The 23754-nt window shown below is 41.7% G+C and overlaps 3 protein-coding genes across 4 annotated transcripts in view; all 3 read left to right on the top strand.

Annotated features, from left to right (window-relative positions):
- Positions 1-267: 267 nt before the first annotated feature.
- Mrpl17 (mitochondrial ribosomal protein L17) lies at positions 268-2278 on the top strand. The gene is made up of 3 exons (XM_005380170.2): positions 268-488; positions 1338-1406; positions 1705-2278. The coding sequence occupies exons 1-3, from the start codon at positions 315-317 to the stop codon at positions 1990-1992; spliced, it is 531 nt and encodes a 176-aa protein (XP_005380227.2). The 5' UTR covers positions 268-314; the 3' UTR covers positions 1993-2278.
- Positions 2279-23260: 20982 nt separating this feature from the next.
- LOC102011438 (octapeptide-repeat protein T2-like) lies at positions 23261-23746 on the top strand. The gene has a single exon (XM_005380507.1). The coding sequence runs from the start codon at positions 23261-23263 to the stop codon at positions 23744-23746; it is 486 nt and encodes a 161-aa protein (XP_005380564.1).
- The window catches only part of Dchs1 (dachsous cadherin-related 1), a gene marked incomplete in the record, with an annotated part of 34172 nt that continues 33696 nt past the window's right edge, over positions 23279-23754 (top strand). The window contains 1 exon segment of one of the 2 annotated variants that reach the window (XM_013512060.1): positions 23279-23345. 2 annotated transcript variants of the gene reach the window in all.

Here is a 23754-nt window from a genome sequence, read left to right as displayed (position 1 = left end):
GGCTACAGGCCCGCGGACGCAGCACAGGACAAACCCGCGGAGCCCGGACGCCACGCTAGAGGGCGCCAACTTCCCTGGCCCGCAGTGCGGCGCACGCAGCGCTTCACAACCTCCCAGCTCGCCGCCTCTGGAAAAGGTCAACACCCCTGCTCCGCCCTCCGCAGACTGCCAACAAGGCAGGCTCTGGTACTCATGCGCAAACACGTCCACCACGCGCCGAACTACGGCGCATGCGCTTCGTGAGTCGCCTCCGCCCCGCCCTGCCGGGAGAATTTCCACTTCCGGCCTGCCCGGGGCCGGAGGACGCCGGGAACATGCGGCTGTCTGTGGCGTCCGCCATCTCCCACGGCCGCGTCTTCCGCCGTCTGGGCCTCGGTCCCGAGTCCCGCATCCACCTGTTGCGAAACTTGCTCACCGGACTGGTGCGACACGAACGCATCGAGGCGACATGGGCGCGTGTGGACGAGATGCAGGGCTACGCGGAGAAGGTGAGGCGCTGCGGGGCCTCGTTGGGGGCGGGGCGGGCTGCCTTTGGGGACGCGGTGACACCGCGCTGTGCGCTTAAGCTGAGTCCCTCCTCCTGCGCTCATGGGAAAGGCTGGTTAGAGCTGACGCCGGGTTCGTTAAGTGGAATGAAGTGATGGAGGTCCGGCTGTAGAAAATAAGACCTACACCCCGTTTTTTTCTCTGGTTGCGATACAGGAAAATAACTCCCAACCTGGATGATATCTGGGGACGAGTTCGTGTTCTCTAAAATCGAAGAATGAATTTTAGGAGCAACGGAGGTTAAGAGCAGAATATATTTATTGAGGGAAAGTAAAGAAAGCTTCTGTCCAAGAGAGGGACAGAAGGCGGGGGCCCTAGTGGGTTACCCAAGACTCTATCTTTTCTAGGGACTTTTATAGAGCAAAACGACTAGGTGAGGCGGGTCCAAGGTAAGGGAAAAATGGACAGGATTATGGTCAGCCAATAAGAATTGTTCAGATAAAATTGATTAAATTGGGATCAAATGGGGAAGCGAGTCACATAGCAAGTAGGCGTGAATACAAAACGGGCTTTTCCTGTAAGGGGTTGGGTCAGGACTCTTCAGGGTGATCGCTACCTATTGAGAATATCAATCCCTGAGGTCCATCCCTTGGGAGGTAAGTGGGTGTGTTTGTTTAATCTTTAGTCTTGAGATCTGGCCCAAAGCAAGTACCACTTCTCCGTTTGTAAGGTATCTTGTCTTCCATACTGGCTTCTTCCAGGGCCTGGCCCTGTCTGACTGCCTATAAAATTTCTATCTAGCTCAGCTGCCTATGACAGTTGGATCCCATCCCTTTGTTTTATACTCACAGCTCATCGACTATGGAAAAATGGGAGACACCAACGAACGAGCCATGCGCATGGCTGACTTCTGGCTTACAGTGAGTGCCCATAGCCCGCCTCCCAAAGCGGGCCCTCTGCTCCCTGTGAGGTTTAAGCTAGGGCTCTCACTTGTGGACTAGTGTTGTGAATTAAATAATCATGTTTTATAGTTGAACTCAATGTGCATATGAGTCTGCACATCTCCCTATAAGTGATCCTTCTTTGTATCTTTGTACCATATTAGAGAGTAGGGGAGACCTAGGTGGGTTTGGACCCTACCTTTGTGAGTGGTGAAAGTTAAATGCTTCTGAAATTGTTCCTGACTTTGTTGTCTGCTAAATAATTCTTGCCCTATAGGAGAAAGACTTGATCCCAAAGCTGTTTAAAGTACTAGCCCCTCGGTACCAAGGTCAGAATGGGGGCTACACAAGGATGGTGCAGATCCCAAATCGGAACAAGATGGATCGGGCAAAGATGGCAGTGATTGAATATAAAGGGAATTGCCTGCCACCCCTTCCTCTACCTCAAAGAGACAGCAACCTTACACTTCTAAACCAGCTGCTGCAGGGGCTTCGGCAGGACCTCCAAAAGAACCAAGAAGGAAGTGTCTACAGTTCCCATATAGATCAGACACGAAGGATTTAACTACTGGAACTGGAGTCTGTGGCTGTGATAACTGGCCTTTGGAGTTCTTTTCGTGTCTAAGAAGAACTGGAGCTAAAGGTGTAAAATGGACAGCCTTAATGAGGCCCAGAACCTTCTGGGTACCCAGATGGACCGCTCTTTGCCCAAAAGATAAAATTCCTTACTGTGAATATATGCAAAATGATTTTTTTTTTTAATTCCCTTAGAGTTTCTGCAAAAATGAGAACCATGTAAATCCTGAGTCTACCTAAGATAGTAAATTCATGGTTTATGTTTCTGGTTCTTAGTTTTGAGTTGTGTTTAGTTAGTGCACTTGTGTTTTTCTTTGTACTAACTTAGATGGGACATATGTCCTGTACCCCAAACTTAGTCCGTGATGTGATTGTATTTTGACCTCCAGCATAGGACTGAGCCCCTATGATTTCTTAGAAAAAGATTATTTCCTGTTGGAGAGGGGGTGAACATCTGTCAGTAAAACTTGTTTAAGTTATCCAATATTCAAGGCACCTTCAGGGGACACTGCAACCATTCCTCTGTTTGCAGGCTGAATTACTTGTGCTCTCAACCTCTGAGCAGGTTTTAGAGGAGGACCTAAGAATTTTTATATATTAGCACCCTGACTGAAAAAGTGAAGATACCTGACAGAGGATATTGACCTTCAGGATAAGCTCCTTCCTCTTGGTATGGAGAGTGTTGTAGTGAGAGGAACATTAGAAAGTTCCACTTGCTGGGGATTTCCTGGAAGTTTTATTGTTGTCAAAATTGGGCCTCTGTGGGAACTTAGAAAAGGGAAATCCGGTTTCAGAATGGCCGGGAATGTGAGACACCAGCTGCTCTTTTTTATCCACTAATTATAGTGAATGAAGCAAGGCTTAGTCCAGCCAGGCTCCCACTCCCTTAGGCTCAAGACTTCAGATTAGAGTGGTATTCACTAGAAGACCTTAAATTATCACCCTTGGCCTGAACACTTGGTATCGGCAGCCTAATAGTTACCATATTCCCAATACAGTGGGAAGAAGAGATTTTTATCTAAGGCTGTACCTTAGTAAGGGTGCAGGGTCACTGGTCTAACAGATACAAGCTTCAACTATTACAGTGCTATTTTGCTACAGCAGCCTTAGGCTGAGACTCATCTAGACCTTATAGGGCTTACTCTCTCTTCCTCTATTTCAGTTTATCCTTCACAGTAGTGTGAAAGCCTTCCATTAAAAATTGAGCACCATAAACACTCAAAAACATTTGCACTAGATGTTTCTTCTGCACTGGTAAGTTTCACGACTCTTCCTATCTTAGCATGAATATTCACTCCAGCTAGATATCTTGGAATCATCCCTGACACCTAAAGAAAGCACTTCTCTTAAAATTGAAACCACATCTGTAAATCTTGAGAACAGATACATTGCAGCTAGGCTGCCATAACATTTCCTCTTAGCCAGACAAAATATATTTCACATTAGGGTGCTCAGCGGTTAACCTAAGTACTTTTTTAAGGATCTGCCAGTCCCCACATAAGTTTAGGTGCTAGATATACCATATTTACCAAATATTTGCCATAAATCAGGTCCTGCCATCATCAAAAAGTTGGGCCACTGCCACTGTGGCCTCAAGGGATACTACATCACCTTTAATATTTTGGCCTGAATAAGAGGATGTTAAGCCTGGAACATTGGCTGAAGGCTCAAGGATAATAAGGGAAATAATAGTGTATTGAGAATTCTAATTTCACCTCAGTTGGTGGAATACACCAAGTCCTTCCAGGCACCACTTAAATAAATTCCACAGCCAGCAGAGGCCCCAAACAACAAATCTTGTCAGGAACTTTAGAGAGTCTTCATCTGGGATTCCAGTTCTTTAAAGTTTTGATAAAGTGCCCTCCTCCCCCTAGCCCAATATCTACAGTTAGAAAAACAAAAGACAGATCATTTAATTTATCTTCAGTAGAATTAGGTCATATTACTGTCACCTGTCTCCCTGGATGAAGTCCTGGTCAGAACAGCCCCCCAACTTGCCTCCACATTGTAGGTGTGGTGATAGAAACCTCATTATCTTAATTCCCTGCTGATCCTTAGTGCCTCACATCTGAAAGAGTCCAAATTTCTAGGACCTTGCCCTGTGACCATGCATCTGCTCCAGTTTTAGCCTTCAGAAACAAGTCATTTTGGCTGATTCCTGTTTGTACTTTCCATTACCACCTTGGGGTCTTGCAGTGCACTGTCCCACGGCCCTCCACACTTCACCTGCGTAATAATGTACACAAACTTGGGTGGCTCATCTGATCATCCCTACACCTAAGTTCAGTGATGGTGAGCCTTTTAGAACTTTCAGTGATAACAGCCTGCTGTGGCACTCGTGCATTAGATTTGCCACCACTAAGTTCATTACTTGTCAAACTAGATACCTCTAAAGTATTTCTATGATACATTAAAATTAACACATTCCGTTACAGTGCGTACATTGGATTGATTCCAAATATCCACCCAGATTAACTGACAGCAGTCACTACTTGCATCCCCTTGCTTTTGATGGGTTCAGGATCTATACTTTGTTCTGCTGGGTTAGAGTATGTTGACATGTTATTCTGAGTGCCACTGGGGAATTGGCATTAGGCTGAAAATAACACTGAGAAATGTCAAAAACTAAAAGTACAAAGAATTCCCAAACTTAGGAACCCCATTTACATTGAAATAATAAACTCCTTAGTGTATTTTGCCATTTGAGCCTGTGGTTTCCGTTAATTGCTACCAAAGTAATCTGATACATCAACTGGTGTACCACTGAACCTTCAGTGTTTCTCAAAAAAAATTCTTCCTATGACTCAGACCAAAAAGTATTTGCATCGCAATATTTGCATATATGTAATTGAAGCAATTATATATGCTTCACAAAACATTGTTTACCTTTACAAATAAGCACACTAATACTTTCTACTCTTCTAGTTCATCTTGAAATGCTGGTCCCAATTTACGTTGATTATACAAGCCGCTAATAGATTGTAACCTGCTGTTTCTGGTCTCTCAGAATTTCAGTGACTAACAGTTGCCTCACTTGATGAAATTAAGACATTTCATGACACAAATGCTGTCTGAGGCCTGATCCCAACCACGTCTCAATGTCTTCTACAATTTTTTGCTGCCACCCTTCATAGGAAACTTGTTCTCTGACTATATCATAATGTTGTGCATTGAACTGATGTTCCCTTTATTATAAGCTTACTCTGTTCAAGTCAGCTTGTACTTGTCATTTAAATCTGTTTTCAAAAGTCATTTTTTTATTTTGGAGACAAGGTGTCACTATATAGTTTAGGCTGGCCTCAAACTCACTGTGATCCTTCTGCCTCAGCCTACTGAGTGCTGGGATTACAGACATTGTCACCACATCCGGCTGTGGTTATCATTTTTGATAACTACGGTAAAGCCTGATACACCATAGGTTTGTGGTAGATCCTTATGAAATGAAGAATAGGCTACATCCATACTATCCATAGTCAACTCCCCGGTGAGCTTTATAAAACATAAAGGAACTGAGTGCAGGGACAGGACTAAGCTGTATTACTAAGGAACCAAGATGAAGGAAATGTTCTTCCTGTCCAGGGACTTGAATGCTGATAGGGGCAAAAATGTAACAATATGTCAAATTAGTTTCCCAGGCTTTTCATATTCCACTTTCCTGAAATATTTATAACCAAACCACAGACAGAAAAACACCTATACAATTTCCAAGACAGCCAAAAGCAAAATACCATTTTCATGAAATACATACTGACTTCTTCAGGCAAAGCTATGCATTATTCGAGTAGTCCAATTTGTTTCTTTTTCTTTTTCTTTTTAGCACATCAATCACCACCCATTCTGTACATTAGATACCTAGAACTTGCTCATATTATAACTAAAAGTTTGGTCCCAAAGCTGGGGGAGCGGGTATAGCCCCTTAGTTGAATGTGTGCTTAGCATGCACACAGCCCAGTGTTTAATCCCCGAGCAGCAAAAAGGAAAAAAAGTTTGTACCCTTTTATTAACATCACACTATTTCCCTTACCTCTCAGCCCCTGGCAACCAGTGTTCTCTTTCTGAGTTTAAATGTTGAAGTAGTTGTTTTTCTGTATTTAACTTACTTCACTTAGCATAGCATCCTCCAGGCCCAGAAGTTTTGTCACAATTTCCTTTTTTATGTTTGCATAAAATTCCGTTATACCTATGTATGACAGTGTGATCAAAATATAAGGTAAATACATGAATGTCTTCACAAGGTATAATCAGTAATATGGTAAATGCTGCTGCTGTCCATCCAAATGAAAAGCATGTTCATAAAAACATAATGTGCCTTCATCTGCCTTATTGACTGGATCTGGCACTGTACCAGGTCTGGCTTGTCCCCAAAGTCAAAATGACCATGAAAGGTAAATATTTTGAATCAGTACAGTGCATTGAAGCAGCAATGATAGCACAACTACAGACACAAAAGAGGGCTTCTAGAACTCCTTTCAGAAGTGGCAAGAACAATGAAATAAGTGTGCTCAAAATGAGAGAGTGTATTTTGAGGGAGATTAATGGCAATGTGTCTTTTACTACAATGATAATTTTAAATTTAAATATTCACAATGGAAAGAAGACCAAGAGATGGGGGGAGGAGAAGGGAAAAGACATACAAATTTAAGAAAATACATACATATATATATATACCATATTTTTCAGTCATGCTTCATTGTTATGGTTTAAATCTGGATGTCTCCCCAAAGCCTCATGTGTTCAACGGTAGGGCTTTGGAAAGGTGATTGGATTACGGGGAGTCATTATGGCCAAATGTGATGTTAGGAGGTGGGGTCTGGTTAGAAGAGGCAGATCAGTGGGGGTCTGACCCAGAAGGGTTTATCTCCCTTCCTGGTTCCTCCCTTCACGCCCTCAGCTTTCTGGATGCCATGAGTGAGCAGCTTTTCACTGCTTGGGCTCTTTCTCCAGTGTGTTCTGCTTGGACCCAGCCAACTGTGGACTGAAACTCTACAGACTGGGGCAAGATACATCTCTCTTCATGTTGTTTGTTTTTACTTTTTGTTCCCCAATGCGGGGGAACAAATTCAGGTCCCACGCATACTAAGCAAGCATCCCTCTACTGAACTAAACCTCTGGCTCTTCAAGGAGCTTTGCCATTTTCCTCTAGAAGTTCTACAGTTTCACATATACATCTAAGTCTTTAATCCATTGCAAGTTAACTTTGGTAAAGACAAGGGTACAGTCTCATTTTTTAGCATAAGGATATCCAGTTTTCCCAGCACCATGTGTTGAAAAGATTATCCTTTCCTCATTATGAATTGTTGGTGCTTTTTTCACAAATTAATTGACTATGTATGAGTGCACTTTTTTTCTGGGCTCTCTATCCTGTTGCCTGGCCTATGTGTCTTTTTTTTATGCCAGTGCCATACTATTTTAGTCACTCTACTTTTGTAACATAGTTTGAAATCAAGAAAGGTGATACCTCCAGCTTTGTTTTTTGTAAGATTGCATTGACTATTTGGAGTCCTCTATGGTAATATTCTAATTTTATAATTGTATTTTCTATTTCTGTGAAAATGCCATTAGAATTTTGAAAAGAATTGAATCTGTAATCACTTTGGGTAGGAAGGACATTTTAACAATAGGAATTTTTCTGATACATGAACAAGGGTTATCTTTCCAGTTATTTCTTCTTCAATTTCTTTCATGGTTTTCAGTGTACATATCTTACATCTCTTTGGTTACATTTACTCCTATGTGTTTTATCCTTTTTGATGCTATTGTAAATGAGCTCATTTTCTTTATTTTTCTTTCTAGTGGTCCCGTTTCACAGTGTCCATCTCTCATTACAACGGTGGTCATTGTGTTTGGCACTCATTGCTAAATCGTAAACTCTGGCGGTAGCGAATATGTAATTCACTTCCCCAACCACCTAATAAAGTGGGACAGAATAAGCATCTATTAATGTCTATTGAATGAATTAATACATTTTACTGAGTTCTTTAGCCTACATCTGCATTTTGTGCTAACTCCTCCCTTCTCCTGTTTCCTCATACTTCATTTGAAAAAGAACTTCCTGCAAAGCTGATTTCCCATTGTTCATGCTTGGATATCTGTACCCTAAAGGCATTCCTCTCCTGCACTCTTAAATACATGGACATGTGTAGATATACTTTGACTCTGGAAAACAAATTTAGTAGTTAAAATCTGAGATGCTCTAATGATAGAAATGGTCTGTGCGTTTACATTTTTGAGAAAAAGTTTAAATTTTTCTGACATGTGCATTCTGCTCCATGATATATCTTTTTAATCTAAAAATATTTTTAGTTCTTAAAAGTTAAATATTGTACATCACACACACACACACACACACACACACACACACATGCACGCCTCTATCAAAATTGTTGTTCTGGGAACACAAGCTTTGGTTACACTGCTGCTTCCAATATACCTTGGTACACCACTGTGTAGCCAGTATGGGAAACATGGCATTAAAGGAATTTTACTGCTGTTCACTTCAAGATGAAAATGCAAACGCTGTACCTAAAGATGTCACTGAAAACTTAATGACATTGTTCTGACTTAATTTATAAATGCTTTTCCTTAAAATGGCTTCAGGGGCTTCCCTATAATTATTTTCTCCTTTTATCCCATGAAAAAGAAAGGGAAGATAGTTCCGACTAGTACATGCTGAGATTCAGATGCCTGGGACCATCTGGAGCTTGGGAAAGAGGTTTTTGCTGGAAGAACAGATTTGGGAGTTGTCAGCAATTAAAGCTAAGGAAATGGATGGAGTGACTCAGAGCACACTCCTTGCAGAAGGAGATGAGGTCACATATTAGAGGGCAGACAATACAGAACCTATGAAGGAGCCTGAGAAATTTCCTTTAAGAGAGAAAAGGGAACCTGCAAAATTCATCACAGCACCTAGTACAATGCCTTCTTCATAAATATTAAGTACTCAAATAATCATCAAAGAAATTTAGTAAGCATATTCCTTCTCCCTTCAAAACACTATGGTAGGGGCTGGGGATTTAGCTCAGCGGCAAAGCGCCTGCCTGGCAAGTGCAAGATTGTGAGTTCGATTCCTAGTACCGGAAGAAAAGAGAAAAAAAAAAAAAACACTATGCTAGGATAAAGAATACAGAGATAACCTCTCAAAGGCCCAAAGAATCAGTTGGAAAAGCAAATTATATCCAAGTAAGTCTAACATGGTAAGGTACATATGATATGAAACTGATGACACCTGAGGCAGACTAGAGCACCAACAGAGGGAGAGGTCAGTGCAGAACTCAGTAATGCTAGGGCTGAATCTCAAAGAACAAGTACAAATTCATCAAGCAGGAGAAAAATCATTTGGGAAGGCATTCCCAGCTGCAAGATCTGCAGGTATAAATGTACTGAACTATGGAACAGTATAAAGTGGTTGAGAAGTTCCAAGTAAGTAATTTGGTACAGCTGGGATTTAGTATTTGAAGAAAAAGTGAAGGAAATGAAGCAGGAAAGCCAGGCAAGATCAAGTTACAAAGGACCCTGTAAGACATGATAAAGTATTTGGATTTTATCCGAAGACTAGGGGAAGCCACTGAAGGATTTTTAAATGGAGAGAAAGGGGATCCTATTTACATTTCAGAAAGATCTTTCTTGCATCAGACGGGAATATAAGCTAAAAGATCAAGACCAGAAGCAAGAAACCAAATAGGAAACTACTTAAGGAATCCAAGGACAGCAAGAAAACCAGACCAGGCCAGAGGCAGTAGGGATGAAGAGAAGCTGACAGATGAGACAGCTATAGAAAAGGCAGAATTGCCTGGACATTGGACATGATTAAATGAGATAGAAACAGAAGAGTAAGAATGAAACTAGGCTTCTGCATGGGCAGTTCCATGGAGAAATTCAGTTCACAGAGAATGAGGATAGCAGAGTAGGAACAGGCCTGGAATTATAGTAATGAACTTTGTTGTAGACGTAGTCATGTTAAGGAACTGCTTTGTCAGTAATTCTGGAGCTCACAGTATATATGTAAACTAGCAATTCAGCTTTGAGAGTCATACACATACACAGAAACTGGAGCAATTGGGCTGAGGATTTCGCAGGCCAAAAATATTAAGTAAGAGAAAAAGAGGGCTGAGGATAGAACCAATATACAAAGGCCAGACAGAGAAAGAGAAAAGAGTCTCCTTAGGAGACTGAAAAGAGGACTCTAAGTACAACACTGGTGTCTCAAAATCCAGAGAAAGAGGATGTCAAAAGTATCCATTTGTGTCTACATCTCCCAGTAGATTGTGAGTTCACTAGGACAAACCAATAAGTAAAAGTGAGCATCCTTTAGAGTAGTAATTTACTGAATATCTTGGCCCACAAGACCTAGAATTTTATAACACTCACTGATAAACATGCCTTTTGTGAAGGGCAAAAATAGAAACCATGAAGACTGTTTAAGCAGTCAGGTGACTGAAAAAGGAAGAGCAAAAACCCATCAGCAGCTTGAGAGGGAGGCACATTTAAAAGGTGAATTTTGAAGATGAATACATTACTTTTATAATAAATAATTTTTGTGGAGACACAAAGGCTTGGACAGGTCCAAAACCTTTAAGGGCAAGGGGGAGGGGCAACTTTCTCCTCAATCCCCATTGCAACTTCCATAGTTCCTCCACCTTTGGTTTGGTTCAGTTTGGTTTGACCTACCTCAGCTTCCCAAGTGCCGGATTACAGGTGGGAGCCACCACCCCCAGCAGTTCTTCCACCTTTGTGTAAAGTCTCTTAGTGCTCAAGACATGGATTATATCACCCCCTAATGGTCTTGGCTTTTCAAGGTAAGAGAGAAAGATAGAGCCCTTGCTAATCCACCCCCAGGGTATCATTTGCCAAGTTTACAATTTGGGCTTGTCTCCCTTTTTATTTGTATTTTCCATACTGGGAATTAAACCTAGGGTCTTTTGCACTGTGCTACATCCTCAGCCCTTTTGATTGTTTGTTTGTGAGAAAGTGACACTAAATTGCCCAAGCAAGACTCAAACTTGTGGCCCTCCTGCCTCAGCTTTCCAGAGTGCTAGGATTACAGGTGTGGGCTTATCTACCCTTAAAGAGAACATATATACAGTTTGTGTCACCAAATAAATCATTAAACTCAGTTCATCAGAAACCTAACATGAGGGGCAAGAGCAGACCGTCATGGATTCAAAACATGACTGATACATCAACATGGAACTAGCAAAGACAAAAGCAAACACAGGACAGATAAAGGCTCCATGGAGAAATTTTGCAAAGCCTAAAAACTAGTTTCTCCTTTTTAAAAAAGTAATAGGCTGCACTATTTATGCTCAGCTGAGGGGGTTGGGACTAAGAGACATTCAGTGAAGTCTTAGGCCCAGAGTCTTATTCCCTATCCCAAGGTCTGCTATCATCACACCCATGTGCCTACCCCCATACACACAGGCGGCCCATCCAAGACTCTGATCCCACAGTTCTACACTGCCCTCACTCCAGTAACTCATCTAACCAACTCAGTCATTACCAGCCTTCTGACCCTTTCATGACCAGATCTGCTTTAATCCTGAAATCTTATCTCCCAGACTGTCACCCTGAAATCCACTTCTTGTCTCTGAACCCCTTACACACAGATGTCTAACCTTCAACCTCTTGCAGTTCTTGCAATTTGAACCCTCTCTCTTTCCTGGTATGTACCAGACCTTCCTTCCTTTTTAGTCCAGCCTGGATGTCATCATCCAACACTTTCCCAGTCTCATGCCAGCCCCATCCAACCCCCTGCTTTCTCTCCCACACATCTACCAATCACTAAGTATCTCTAATCCTGTGTTCTCATAACTGAGCACTGCTAGGAAAAACAACACAACAACAAAAATCACCCAACTACTCAACTGGTACCAACACAAGCTTAAATTGTTCAATCTTGTCTACTACCCCGGCCCTGATTTCTGCAATCATTCTCCACTTTTGCTAAACTCTTTATATCAGTTTCAACTAGACCCTTAATCTCATTGGCTACACCTCATGGGGAAAAACATAGAGGCTATAGTCATAATCATTTCAATTTCTTTTTTTGGTTTTTTTCCGGTACCGGAAATCAAACTCACAACATTGCACTTGCCAGGCAGGCACTGTGCCTCTGAGCTAAATCCCCAGCCCCTTCAATTTCTTATATTATTGGCCCTCATCTGCACTAGGAAGAAGGTAGTTGGCAGAAAATGTATTTATTGAGGACAGTTCAGTGATCAAGCTAGCCAAAGGCCAAGTCACCAAATTTTCCAAAAGTACCAGCTTTTAAAAATTTGCTTTTCAACACCAAAATCCAATTTGGTGAAACTATCACTTCCCCAAAATCTTGTTTCTTTCAACGATTTATAAAGTTTACAACAATAGTGTTGCAAAGAAAGGCTTCATTTCATAGCTTTGTGGATTCTCATCTTTGAAATTTTCAGTTAGTTTCAGTTTGACCTAGTTTAGTTCTTATTTTACCAAAATTTTTTCATTAGTAGATCTGTTATACAGCAGGTTTAAGTCAAACTCCACTGAATGTCAGTTTTATGTGTTTTACATATTTCAGACAGGATTCAGATGTGTGGAATGAAGATAATACTCATTTGATTGAGCTTATTAACAAATCTATGAATTAAAAGCAGTTAAAATGAACATTTTCCAGCTCTTTCTATGGGGCAAGTTTTACCCTGACACTAAAACCAGACAAAGACATTACAAGAAAACAAAAATATCCCTCTGGAATACTCAGGAAAAATTCCTCAACAAAATCCAGTAAACCAAATCCTACAGCGTATAAAAATAATTATATACCATGCTAAGTAGGGTTCATCCTGGAAAAGTAAGATAGGTTTACTATCCTATGATCAATTAGTATAATATACCATATTATATCAAAAGAAAGACTGAAACCACATGATCATCTCAGTACACAGAGAAAAATCATTTGAAAAAAATCTGACTTTTTTTCACTATAAAACACTCAATAAACCAGGAATAAAGGTAAATTTTCCAACCTCTGAAAATAACCAATCCTAACACCATTTTTAATATTAAAAGACTAGATGTATCCAGAATATAAAGAATACTTACAACTCAACAATAAAATGATAGGTCTCAATTTTTAAAATGATAATAGGAAGTCGGGAGATAGATCTTTCTCAAGTGGTGAGGGGATTGAGAGATGGAGGAGGGGGTGAGAAGAGGGGAAGAGCACGAAGAAAGGAACTAGGATGGGTTACATGCACGCACTCCACATAAGGAATGTAAACATTTTGTACTGTAAACACGTAATAATAAAATTTTTTAAATGAACAAAAGATTTGAGCAGACGTTTCTCCAAAGATGTACAGCCAGTTTCTTATTGGGACCCCACAAAGTTCTCCACTCAAAAATTAGAGAAAACTTCCTCATACTTCCAGCAGGGGGACAAAAAGTACCAAAGTAAGTAGCCCCAAAGCTCTATGTTCTTAACAAGGCCTGCCCTCAAGGGAAAACTATTTTGCCAGAGGCTAAACAACTTGGGTTTTATGAGTCCTAACCAACATAAAGGAAAAGAAATACCCAAATTCAGCCCCATTTAGAGCTTCCTGTCTCTGTAAGATGTAATAGGAGAGAAGGGGAACTCAGCAAACACTGGTGAAGATCTGAGCCCACGGGTACAAGCTCACTGAAGACTGAGACCTCATAATAAGGCTATGGAGTGGTTCCCTTACCCTTCACATCTTAATAGAGTGATATTAATAGGGCTCCTGCCCAAAGAGGAAATTAAAACAAGTCTAATTTCATTAGCATCAAACAATAAAATATACAGGCTAGAAGAACTGCAAGCCTCAGACCCTATTTGAGAAACAGACTCTAAGAAAACCTAAAGACAAGAGGGAAGACAAAAACAAGGGGAAATTTTAACTTCTGAAACCACTACCATAGCAAAGAGTAGGCACAGCTAACTCGTGCCAAATAGCATAAAACTCACATTTAAAGGTCAGTCTCCCTCAGTTCCTTTTACCTGATACACACTGTCCAGTTTCAACAACATACTGTCTAGAAGGCAAAAAATAGTCTAATAGACAAAGCAAGCAGCAAAACCTGACTTAGCTATGGCAAAGATTTTGTAATTTGCAGGCTTTAAATTTAAAATAACTAGCCAGGCGTGGTGGCACACACCTGTAATCCCAGCACTCGGGAGGCTGAGGCAGGAGGATCATTGTGAGTTTGAGGCCAGCCTGGGCTACAAAGTGAGCTCAAGTCCAGCCTGAACTGTATAGGGAGATCCTGTCTCAAAAAGACAAAAATAAATAAATAAATAAATAAATAAATAAAACAACTCTGGTTGTATGCTAAGAATTCAAATGAAAAAGTAGACAGTACATGAGAAAAGATGAATAAAGCAATCAGAGAAAAGGAAACAGTAGGAGACAAACAAAAGGCAATGTTAGAAATTATAAACACTGCAATCAAAATAAATAATATTGGCTGGGGATTTAGCTCAGCAGCACAGCGCCTGCCTGGCAAGCACGACATCATGAGTTTGATTCCCAGTACCAGAAAAAAAAAATCAATCAATCAATAAATAAAATCTTTGATGGGCTTACCAATAAGCTGGACATAGCCTAGAGAAGAATCAGTGAATTTGAAGATATGCCAAGAGGAACTTCCCAAACTGAAAGGCAAAGAAGAAACACGAAAGATGAAAAAAACTGTAGGATAATAGCAAAAGGTGTGACATATATGTAAGAAGAGAAGAGAAAAGATCCAAAGAAATATTTAATGTAATAATGGGTGAGAATATTCAGGAATGACAGACACTAAGCCGCAAATCCTGAAAGCCCAAAGAATACTTAGCATGAAAATATTGAAAAAAATCTATGCCAAGGTATATCATATTTAAACTACAAAACAAAAAAAAATCTTGAAAGAAGCCAGAAAGGTATACAAATGGTCAACAACCAAATAAAAAGACGTTCAACTTAGTCATTAGAGAAATACAAATAAGAACCACAATGAAATACCATATTCCATTCACTAAAATGACTGCCATCACAGAGATAAACAATAATAAGTATTGGCAAAGATATAGAGAAATTGGAATTCATGTCCTGCTGGTGAAAATATGAAATGGTACACCTGCTTTAGAAGTAGTTTGACAAATCTTCAAAATATTAAGCATAGAGTTATAATATGTAGATATCAGCAATTCCATGTCTAGGTAAAACTCAAGAGAATTTTATTTATTTATTTATTTATTTATTTTGGGCTTTTGAGACAGGGTCTTGCTATAGTAGTTCAGGCCAGCCTTGAAATCACTATGTAGCCCAGCCTGGCCTTGAATCCACAGTGATCCTCCTGCCAGTCTCCCAAGTGCTGGGATTATATATGTATGCCACCTCGCCCAGCCTTAGAGGTCTAAAAAAAATATATTGGGGCCTGGGATTTAGCTCAGTGATGCAGAGCCTGCCTGGCAAGCATGAGGTCCTGAGTTCAATTCCCGTTCCAGGTAGGCAAGAAAAAAAAAGATATATCAACACAGAAATGTGTATACAGATGTCTAAATCAGAATTATTCACAATAGCCCTGAAGTAAATAACCAAAATGTCCATAAACTGATGAATGGATCAACAAAATGTGGTATACTCATATAATTGGGTATCATTTAATCACAAAAGAAATGATATACTGATAAATGCCGTAACATGGATGTTATATTGATATAATGATAAATGCTGCAACATGCACTGAAACTACTACATTAAATGAAAGAAACCAGATGTAAAAGGTACTACATGATTGATTCAATTTATATGAAATATCCATAAAAAGCAAGTCTATGGAGACAGAAAGTAGATCATTGGTTGCCAGGTGGCTGAAGAGAGAATGGAATGGAGTAACTGCTGATGGGAATAACTTTTTGGGTATAAGGTTTTTTTTGATAGGGGAGATGTTTTTGGATGATGAACATATTGTGGATTTTAATTATGGTGATGGATGCACAACTCTGTGAATATACTAAAAGACCGCTCTGAATTGTACACTTTAAAAGGTTAAGCCCTATGGTATATAAATTATATCTCAGTAAAGTTGTCACTTAAGAAAATTAAACCAAAATAACCAGGCAGAGTGGTACATACCTGTAATCCCAGCACTCTGGGAGGCTGAGGCAGGAGGATTGCAGTTTCAAGTTCAGCCTGGGCAACTTAGCAAAATCTTGTCTGAAAATAAAAAATAAAATTAAAAATGTAGAAAGGGACTGAGTTATAGCTCTGTATGAAAAGTCAAATAATTATACTGAAAATATCTTGGAAGAGAAAATCCCCCCAAGATTGTTTATAAAATGTTTGACATTTGGATAATTGCACAACACTTGAAAAGTAAAATGCACAAGAAAATCCCATTCCCAAAAGTCATAATTCCAAAGCAAGGAAAAGCTTAGAATACATTGAAATTCGGCCAGCCATGGCAAAATGACTTCAGTGAAACAGCTGCAAACAAATTAAAACTAGAACTAAGCTAAAGTAAATTTTAAATTGGTCGACTAATACGTTGTAAAAATTATTCAAAAGTTTAAAGCAGTCCAACCATTCAGATTGATGCAAACTTTATGTGCAGTTTAAAAACACAAAATTTAGGCAGACAAAATTGGTAAACAACAAATTGCTTGCTCTGTAAGCAGAAATGCAGAGAACTGGCTTTCCTTACTCCCCACCCCGCGGGGCGGGAGGCCTTCCTTTCTTCCACGCTGAATCCCCTCACCTGTGCTCTAGACTCCATCTGTTGCTTTCTCTAGCTTTTCCTCTGTGGGCAAGAATGAGGAGCTTCCTTTCCCTTTCCTACAATCTCTATAGGGAGTTGAAGTCCTTCAGAGCTGGAAAACATACTCTTGAAAGATTCCAACTCAAATAGTGCTGGGCCTGGGCCACTTTTTAATGCTCCCATTCACTTCTGCCAGGGCTGGACTCTACTGAGGAGCTCTAAGCACTGGTGACTCCTCATGAGCACTTTGGAAGGGGGCTAAGGCTTGGCACAGTCTGAAACCAAACTCTAAATGCTGCCTAGTGCTTCTTCCTCCCCCAGAAGGATCAAATGAATAAAGGAGCCAGTGAAAATTTCTGCCTCCTATCCGGTCTTTGAGGATCAGCTTCACAAGGTAGGCTTCTTGGTTGTCTTTCCTTTTCCATTTGGTCATCCCCACTCTGGTCAGCCCTTCCTTGCCCCTGGCTAATTGGTCCTCCCACTGCTTCCCTGACATTTAGCTTTTTCCACTGCGGGTCCACCCCTCAGTCTTTCCAGTTCTGAAACCTCCATTTCATGGTGGCAAACTTCTAAATTCCCAGCCCTTTTACACACCTGTGAGTCTCCACTGGCTTTGCTCTACTATTCCACTTCTGCACCTTCTTTCTTATATCTGGGGATGAGAAGGAAGGAGCTATGATTCTCTTGGTCCTCTGAGGCCCAGTAGAGACATCCCCAATCCCACACCCCATCTTTTCAGAATCATTCCATCTTATTACACAAGCCTGCTACCCTCCTTAGTGTGGTCATGAAATGACTCACCCCTCTCTGGCATTAAGGACTTGTGTAGGTGTCCTATATCCAGTGTTCCTTCACCAGCATCCTCATCTCCTTGATCCCAAGCCTATGAGGCCACCGACCTTCATCCCTGACTTTCTCCACAATTTTGGTTTGTTTTTTTTTTTTTTTTTGGTTTTTCTCCGGTACCGGGAACCAAACTCATGACCTTGCGCTTGCCAGGCAGGCGCTTTGCCGCTGAGCTAAATCCCCAGCCCCTCTCCAAGATTTTGAATGCTGCCATCTTTTAAGTGACCTTGCCTCTTGCTCTCAAGATTGGTCTGAATGGATACAAGTGTCGACCTAGGCTATATAGACTCTCTTTCTAAGATTTCTGGACTTGTTCTAAGGCCTATTTTTTAATATATTTTGATTTGAAAATTAATTTTAAAAACCAGAAGGAGAGAGAACAGACAAATCTTTCATGAAGAATTCCAAATAATCTAATTTATACTATGTTATAATATGTACCATTGGAACCCTGTCTAGGAGGTGGAGATTAATCTTTCAAAGAAAATATGAGCAGGAAAGGCCAGGCATAGTGGCCCATTCCTGTAATCTCAGTACTTGGGAGGCTGAGGCAGGAGGATTTCTGTGAGTTCAAGGCCAGCCTGAACTACATAATGAGACCCTGTCTCAAAAAAAAAAAAAAAAAAAAAAAGTGAAAATATGGGAAGGAAAAAGAAATTAGCTTTACAGTGGAGAGACCTGGCAGGGACCACCTTAATTCAGTGACTAAGGTTAATATCACCAGTGAACATTCATGTTGATTCATGTACCCTTTGATATAAGAGCACTTCTGTGATACTCTTTCTCACCACACTAATCATAAGAAAGCCATTAGAGAAATCTCAATTGAGGACATCCTACAAAAATTCCTAGCCAGTACTCCTCAAAACATTAAGGTCATAAAAACACCAAGTGAAGATGGATGAGTGTGAGGGCAATCTGGCTGCAACATCTGATTGATCCCCAGGGTTGATTTGACCGATCTGGCTGGCTAGGTGGGTGTCCTGTCCTCCCTTACCACTCCATGTGCATCCCTCCCAAAGCTGTGCACTGCTTCAAAGAGGACAAACCCTAGGTCAAGGGTATATAAGTAGCTGCGCTCCCCTGTTAGAACCTTTAAACTCTCAATTTCCAAAAATCAAGCAAAGATGGAGACACTGTCATAGACCAGAGGAAACTCACTAAATATGATGACTAAATGCACTGTGGTATAGTAAATTGAATCCTAGGGTAGAAAAAAGTCATTTGTGGAAAAGCTGGTGAAATCACAGAAGTTAATAATAATGTACCAAAGTTAGTCAATGTTAATTAGAAGACGCTTAATGAAGAGTATGTGGGAAAACTCAGTCCTATCTTTATAACTTTTCTATCAATCTAAACTTATGCCAAAATAAAAAGTTAACCTAAAAAACCAGTAGCGGAAGGTGAAGCTAATACACAAAATGAGATGAGATGAAAAACATAAACTAGAGACGCAGAGAAAGCCTTGATGGTATTTCTGTTTCTGGTTCCATCCAGGTTTGCTTATCTTCTTTTCCAAGCTAATTTAAATTGGGTTTCTTTAACTTTTCCCTCTTACATACAGTCACTAGTATTTTACTTCCACTCTATCCTTATCTCACTGTGGTCTGCTATCTTTCCTCTTCTGTCCTTTGATCACTAGGACTATCAGCTATATTCGATTTCAAAATCTAATAGAGACCCTTCAGACTCATCTTATTGTGGTATTTTAACTCTCCTGACATTTTTTTCCTTGGCTTCTATGATAGCACTTTGGACACTACTCTCTTTGGTTCCTACTTGGTTGAGTGCTTCCTCTCAATCTCCTTCATTTCTCTTCTGTTACCTAGCGCTTACAGGATGCCAAGACACTCCTCTCACTACATATCTATAACTGACCACATTCACAGGCATGGCTCCACTTACCACCTACATTCTGAGGGCTCTGAAATATCTAGCTTGGCTCTTTTTTTCCCCTCCCTTGGTCCTGGGGACTGAACCCAGAGCCTTTGCATTCCAGCAGCCCTTTTAAGAATATTTTTCATCTGAGGATCTCACTAAGTTGCTAAATTGCCCAGGGTGGGCTTGAACTGGAAATCCTCCTATCTGGTCTCCTTTCATTCTCAGTATTTAATGGCAGCCAAAATGACGTTAATGACACCTAACTTGATCATTTTATTTTCCTTACTAAACCTTTCAATAGCCAGATGTGGTGGCACATGCCTGTAATCTCAGCACTCGCGAGGCTGAGGCAGGAGGATCGTTGCAAGTTTGAGGCCAGCCTGGGCTACAAAGTGAGTTCAAGGCCAGCCTGAACTGCATAGTGAGATCTTGTCTCAAAAAGACCAAAAAAGGGCTGAGGATTCAGCTCAGTGGCACAGTGCCTGCCTGGCAAGTGCAAGGTCGTGAGTTCGATTCCTGATACAGGAAGGAAAACAAAAAAAAAAGACAAAAAACAAACAAAAAAACAAAAAAAAACCCTGGACCTTTCCCATGATATACAATATTCTGCATGACTTGGTCCCACTTCTGCTTTCTTTTCCAACACCTGGTCTTATTCCTCACACTGCAGCTAAGGCAATCAACACAGGACCACCTCCACATCCACCTCCACCTCCATCTCCATACCATCCTCCACGGTCAGAGCTATTTTCTCTCATGCCCTTGTGACTGTGAACATGCTACTGTTTATTCTGCCTAAAAGTCCTTCATCTCTCCAACTTCTCCCCCCCGGCATACTTCACTCAGTCTTCCAGGTCCAGCTTTACTGTCACCCCTATGACACTATTTCCTTATGTTCCTACCCTGGCCTGGGTCAGGAATCCCTTCTATGTCCACAACTGCATGATCTCCTCTCTCATTATAGTTCCAGTGCCAATTTGCCAGATTTGTCTTTACAGCTTATTTCAAGCTGCTTAATCCAGCCTTAATTAGCTATGTGTCTTAAGCACACAGCAGGTAACTATGTGTGCCTTCAATAAATGAAAGAAGCGAGAAAATAAATAAATGCAAGTTCTCCTATTTGAAAAATTCTTTTACCCACTAAAACCCCTGCCCAGTCCCCTACCTCACTCCATAGTTCTCCTTTCCTGTAATCAAGCCCTAGCGCTACTTCAAGTATCTAGTTCCTCACGTCCTGCTCACTTCTGTGTTACTGAGTGCCAGCCAGCTTCCATCCCTACCACTCTTTCATCCACTGTCCCCAAGGTTATCCGCCACCCAACCTTGGAAAACCCATTGGGTACTTTTCAGCCCTCATTTTTTTGGCCTCCTCTGTGTCAATCGACCCTGATGACTACTCCCCACATCGTGGCTTATTCTTAAAACTTTCCCTGGCTTCGGGAGGCACTGCCCATCTCCTTTCCTTTCTCCACCCTCTCTGGCCACACCTTGTCACTTGATCTTCAGCACAGCTTCTCCTCTTGTCAAGCTTTAAAGGTTGGAGCATCTCAGGATTTGTAATAAGCGATTTTCTTGTTGTTTTTTTTTTGTTGTTGTTGGTTTTTTTTTGTCTTTTTTTGAGACAGGGTCTCGCTATGCAGTTCGGGCTGACCTTGAGCTCACTTTGTAGCCCAGGCTGGCCTCGAACTCGCAATGATCCTCCTGCCTCAGCCTCCCCAGTACTGGGATTACAGGCATGCGCCACCACGCCCGGCTCCTCTAAGCGATTTTCTTTTCCTAATGTACATGCTCTCCCTCAGCAATCTGACCCACTTAGCTTCACTTACCATCCTTCACATTTACCATACAGGCAACCCAAACCTAAGGCATTCATTCCTCAGTTTCCCAATGAGAAGGATTCTGACCAACCTGAAAATGTACACCTTTAAAGATGAGGATGGAATAATCAGTCTCCTGTTAGTTAATGGAGTTGATTACACATCTATTCAGATTCATGTAGCATATGAAATAGTATAATTGATTTGTAAGTATTGCTTTTTTCTATTCTTGTAAGTTATTAAACAATGTTATTCACAGTCTTAACATGCATCTTCAAAAGCAGTATCTTTCTCATCATTAGGGTCACTTGTTAGCCATCTCACACATTTCTCCAGAAAAGATGACCTTTTCTTAGACTATGTGAAGCGTTTGGGAGACAACACAGCAGTTTGAATCCAAGGAGGATACATTCAGTCACTGGAAACTTTAACCCAAGTCACAAGTCCCATTTGCATCACACTAGGGCCGCTGGGTTTGGCACGCAGCCTGCAAGGGGATATTCACAGAATCATTTGAGGTATTGTTTCTAAAAGATCACTTTTCAATTGTTAACTTTTTTACTGAAGCATAACATTTATACCAAAAAGGGCACATCACAAGTGTTCAGTTCAACGGGCTGTCATAAGTGAAACACCCACATAACAGCAATCGGCACTCGGTTCGAGATATAGAGCATTTCAGGAATCCCAGGAGCCCCTCCCAAGTACTACTGTACTGCTTTTTAAAGCAATCTTTTAAAAGTATATTTAGAGACATCTTATACATGCAATTGTGAGGTCATAACACCAGAAATAGTTACCAATGCTGTGTTAAATTTCTTTGGGTGCGGATTCCGTGGCAAATGACCTCTACAAGAATCCAAAATAACACTGTTGAAGAGATTTCAGGTAAATGAGTCCTGCCCAGATACCAAAACTACTTAAGATTTATTGGACACTTGATTAGTGCCAGATGCATAGTGCTTTACCTATATTAAAGAATTTGATCCCTAAACCCACTTTATAGATGAGAAAACTGAGGCAGAAAGAGGTTAAGCAATTTTCCCAAAATCACACAGCTTGCAAATGGCACAGCCCGGACCCCGAGCCAGGCAGTCTGGCTCCAGAGTCCACAAGCTTAGTCACCATACCATACTGCCCTATCTAGTGGTTTGTTGTTCAAAATAAAGTAAATGAGAGCAAACCCTGTAATATGAGAGACTCTGTTAGGACTCAAATATAAGGTTACTCCCTCTTTCCTGAAGGATGATTTTGGAAAAACAAAAAAGCAAAAACCTCACCCTATATTCAAGCTTATACGGCATTTGCAGATGAGTCCCAAATATTTACGTCCACCCCAGACTGTTCTGCTGGGTTACAGACCTACCTACCCAGCAGGCGCTTCAAAGTCAGCAGCCCAAATCACAAGTCATCATCTTTCTACACCAGGCCCCCTCCCACCCCCCATCCTATTGTCTAACAGTGAATGTCACCATCCACCCAGATGCCCAGCCAGAAACTTGGATGTCGTTGAGGTCCTCAGGCGCTCTCTCACGCTCTCTTCCAAAATCACACTCAAAATCCTTCTGCAGCGTTAAGATAGACTTTGCTCTCTCTCCCTCCCTAGAAGTTCCTGATCTTCTTGTATCATGCGTACTAGTCTCAGTTCCAAATATCTTTTTATTTTTCTCTCACCAGCTACTCCCAGCCCTAAGAAGGTCAGATCACTTATTCTCCACTTCTGACTGACTTGACCTTTCCTCATTTTCTCTCTTAAACTTGGCCCCTCAAGATCCCCCACGTCCCTGCCCAGTTTCCCTCTCGCTGTATTTTTCCGGGGCACACAGTCTTTAAGTTGGGCCACCAGCGCCTACACTAGTCAGTCCAATACCTCCCAATTCCTGGCCTCAAGTTTGGGATTCACGAGGAAGTGAAGAGGATCCAAGAGCGGGAAGGGGGAAAAGGGTTAAAGAACATGAGGGAACGAAAAGTGACTAGCAGGAGAAAATGGGGGGGACCGGGAGGGGGGGCAGGGAAAAGAGGACGCGAGGAGAATGGACGGAAGGTGCGAGGAGCGAGCAGCGAGGAGGTGGTGAGAAAGCCCGGGAGGAGAGGGAGAAGGGTGGAGAGAAGACGGGGAGAAAGGGTAGGAGAACGGCTGGGAAGCGGAGGAGAGGACGGCATGAAGAGGCTGGGGAGATCCTCCTGCAGAGACTGGAACCGGCTAGGATGAGGGATGAAGCTGGGACGGCGGGGAGAAGGGAGGTGCAGAGCGGAGGGGAAGGGAGGGCGAGGGAGCGAGAGGACGCGGGCAGGGGCAAGAAAGGGCGAGGGGATGGAAGAGGACGGGAAGGAAGAGAAGGATGCGGAGGACTGGACGGCAGGACCGGGTCGGGAGACGCGTCTGGGAGACGGGAAGAGAAGCAGGACGAGGGGAGGACGGCGCAGGCCGGGATCCGGCGCCGGGCCGGGCCGGGCCGGGCCGGGAAGTGAGGGGCGGG

This window comes from Chinchilla lanigera, unplaced genomic scaffold, assembly GCF_000276665.1.
Source record: "Chinchilla lanigera isolate Chin_1 unplaced genomic scaffold, ChiLan1.0 scaffold00013, whole genome shotgun sequence".
Lineage (NCBI taxonomy): Eukaryota > Metazoa > Chordata > Mammalia > Rodentia > Chinchillidae > Chinchilla > Chinchilla lanigera.
This window is presented reverse-complemented; position numbering and strand designations above follow the sequence as displayed.

Coding starts and splice junctions, on each gene's coding strand:
- Mrpl17 (XM_005380170.2), top strand. CDS start 315: ATGCGGCTGTCTGTGGCGTCCGCCATCTCCCACGGCCGCGTCTTCCGC. Junction 489..1,337: donor TGCAGGGCTACGCGGAGAAG/GTGAGGCGCTGC, acceptor TTATACTCACAG/CTCATCGACTATGGAAAAAT. Junction 1,407..1,704: donor TGGCTGACTTCTGGCTTACA/GTGAGTGCCCAT, acceptor CTTGCCCTATAG/GAGAAAGACTTGATCCCAAA.
- LOC102011438 (XM_005380507.1), top strand. CDS start 23,261: ATGGGGGGGACCGGGAGGGGGGGCAGGGAAAAGAGGACGCGAGGAGAA.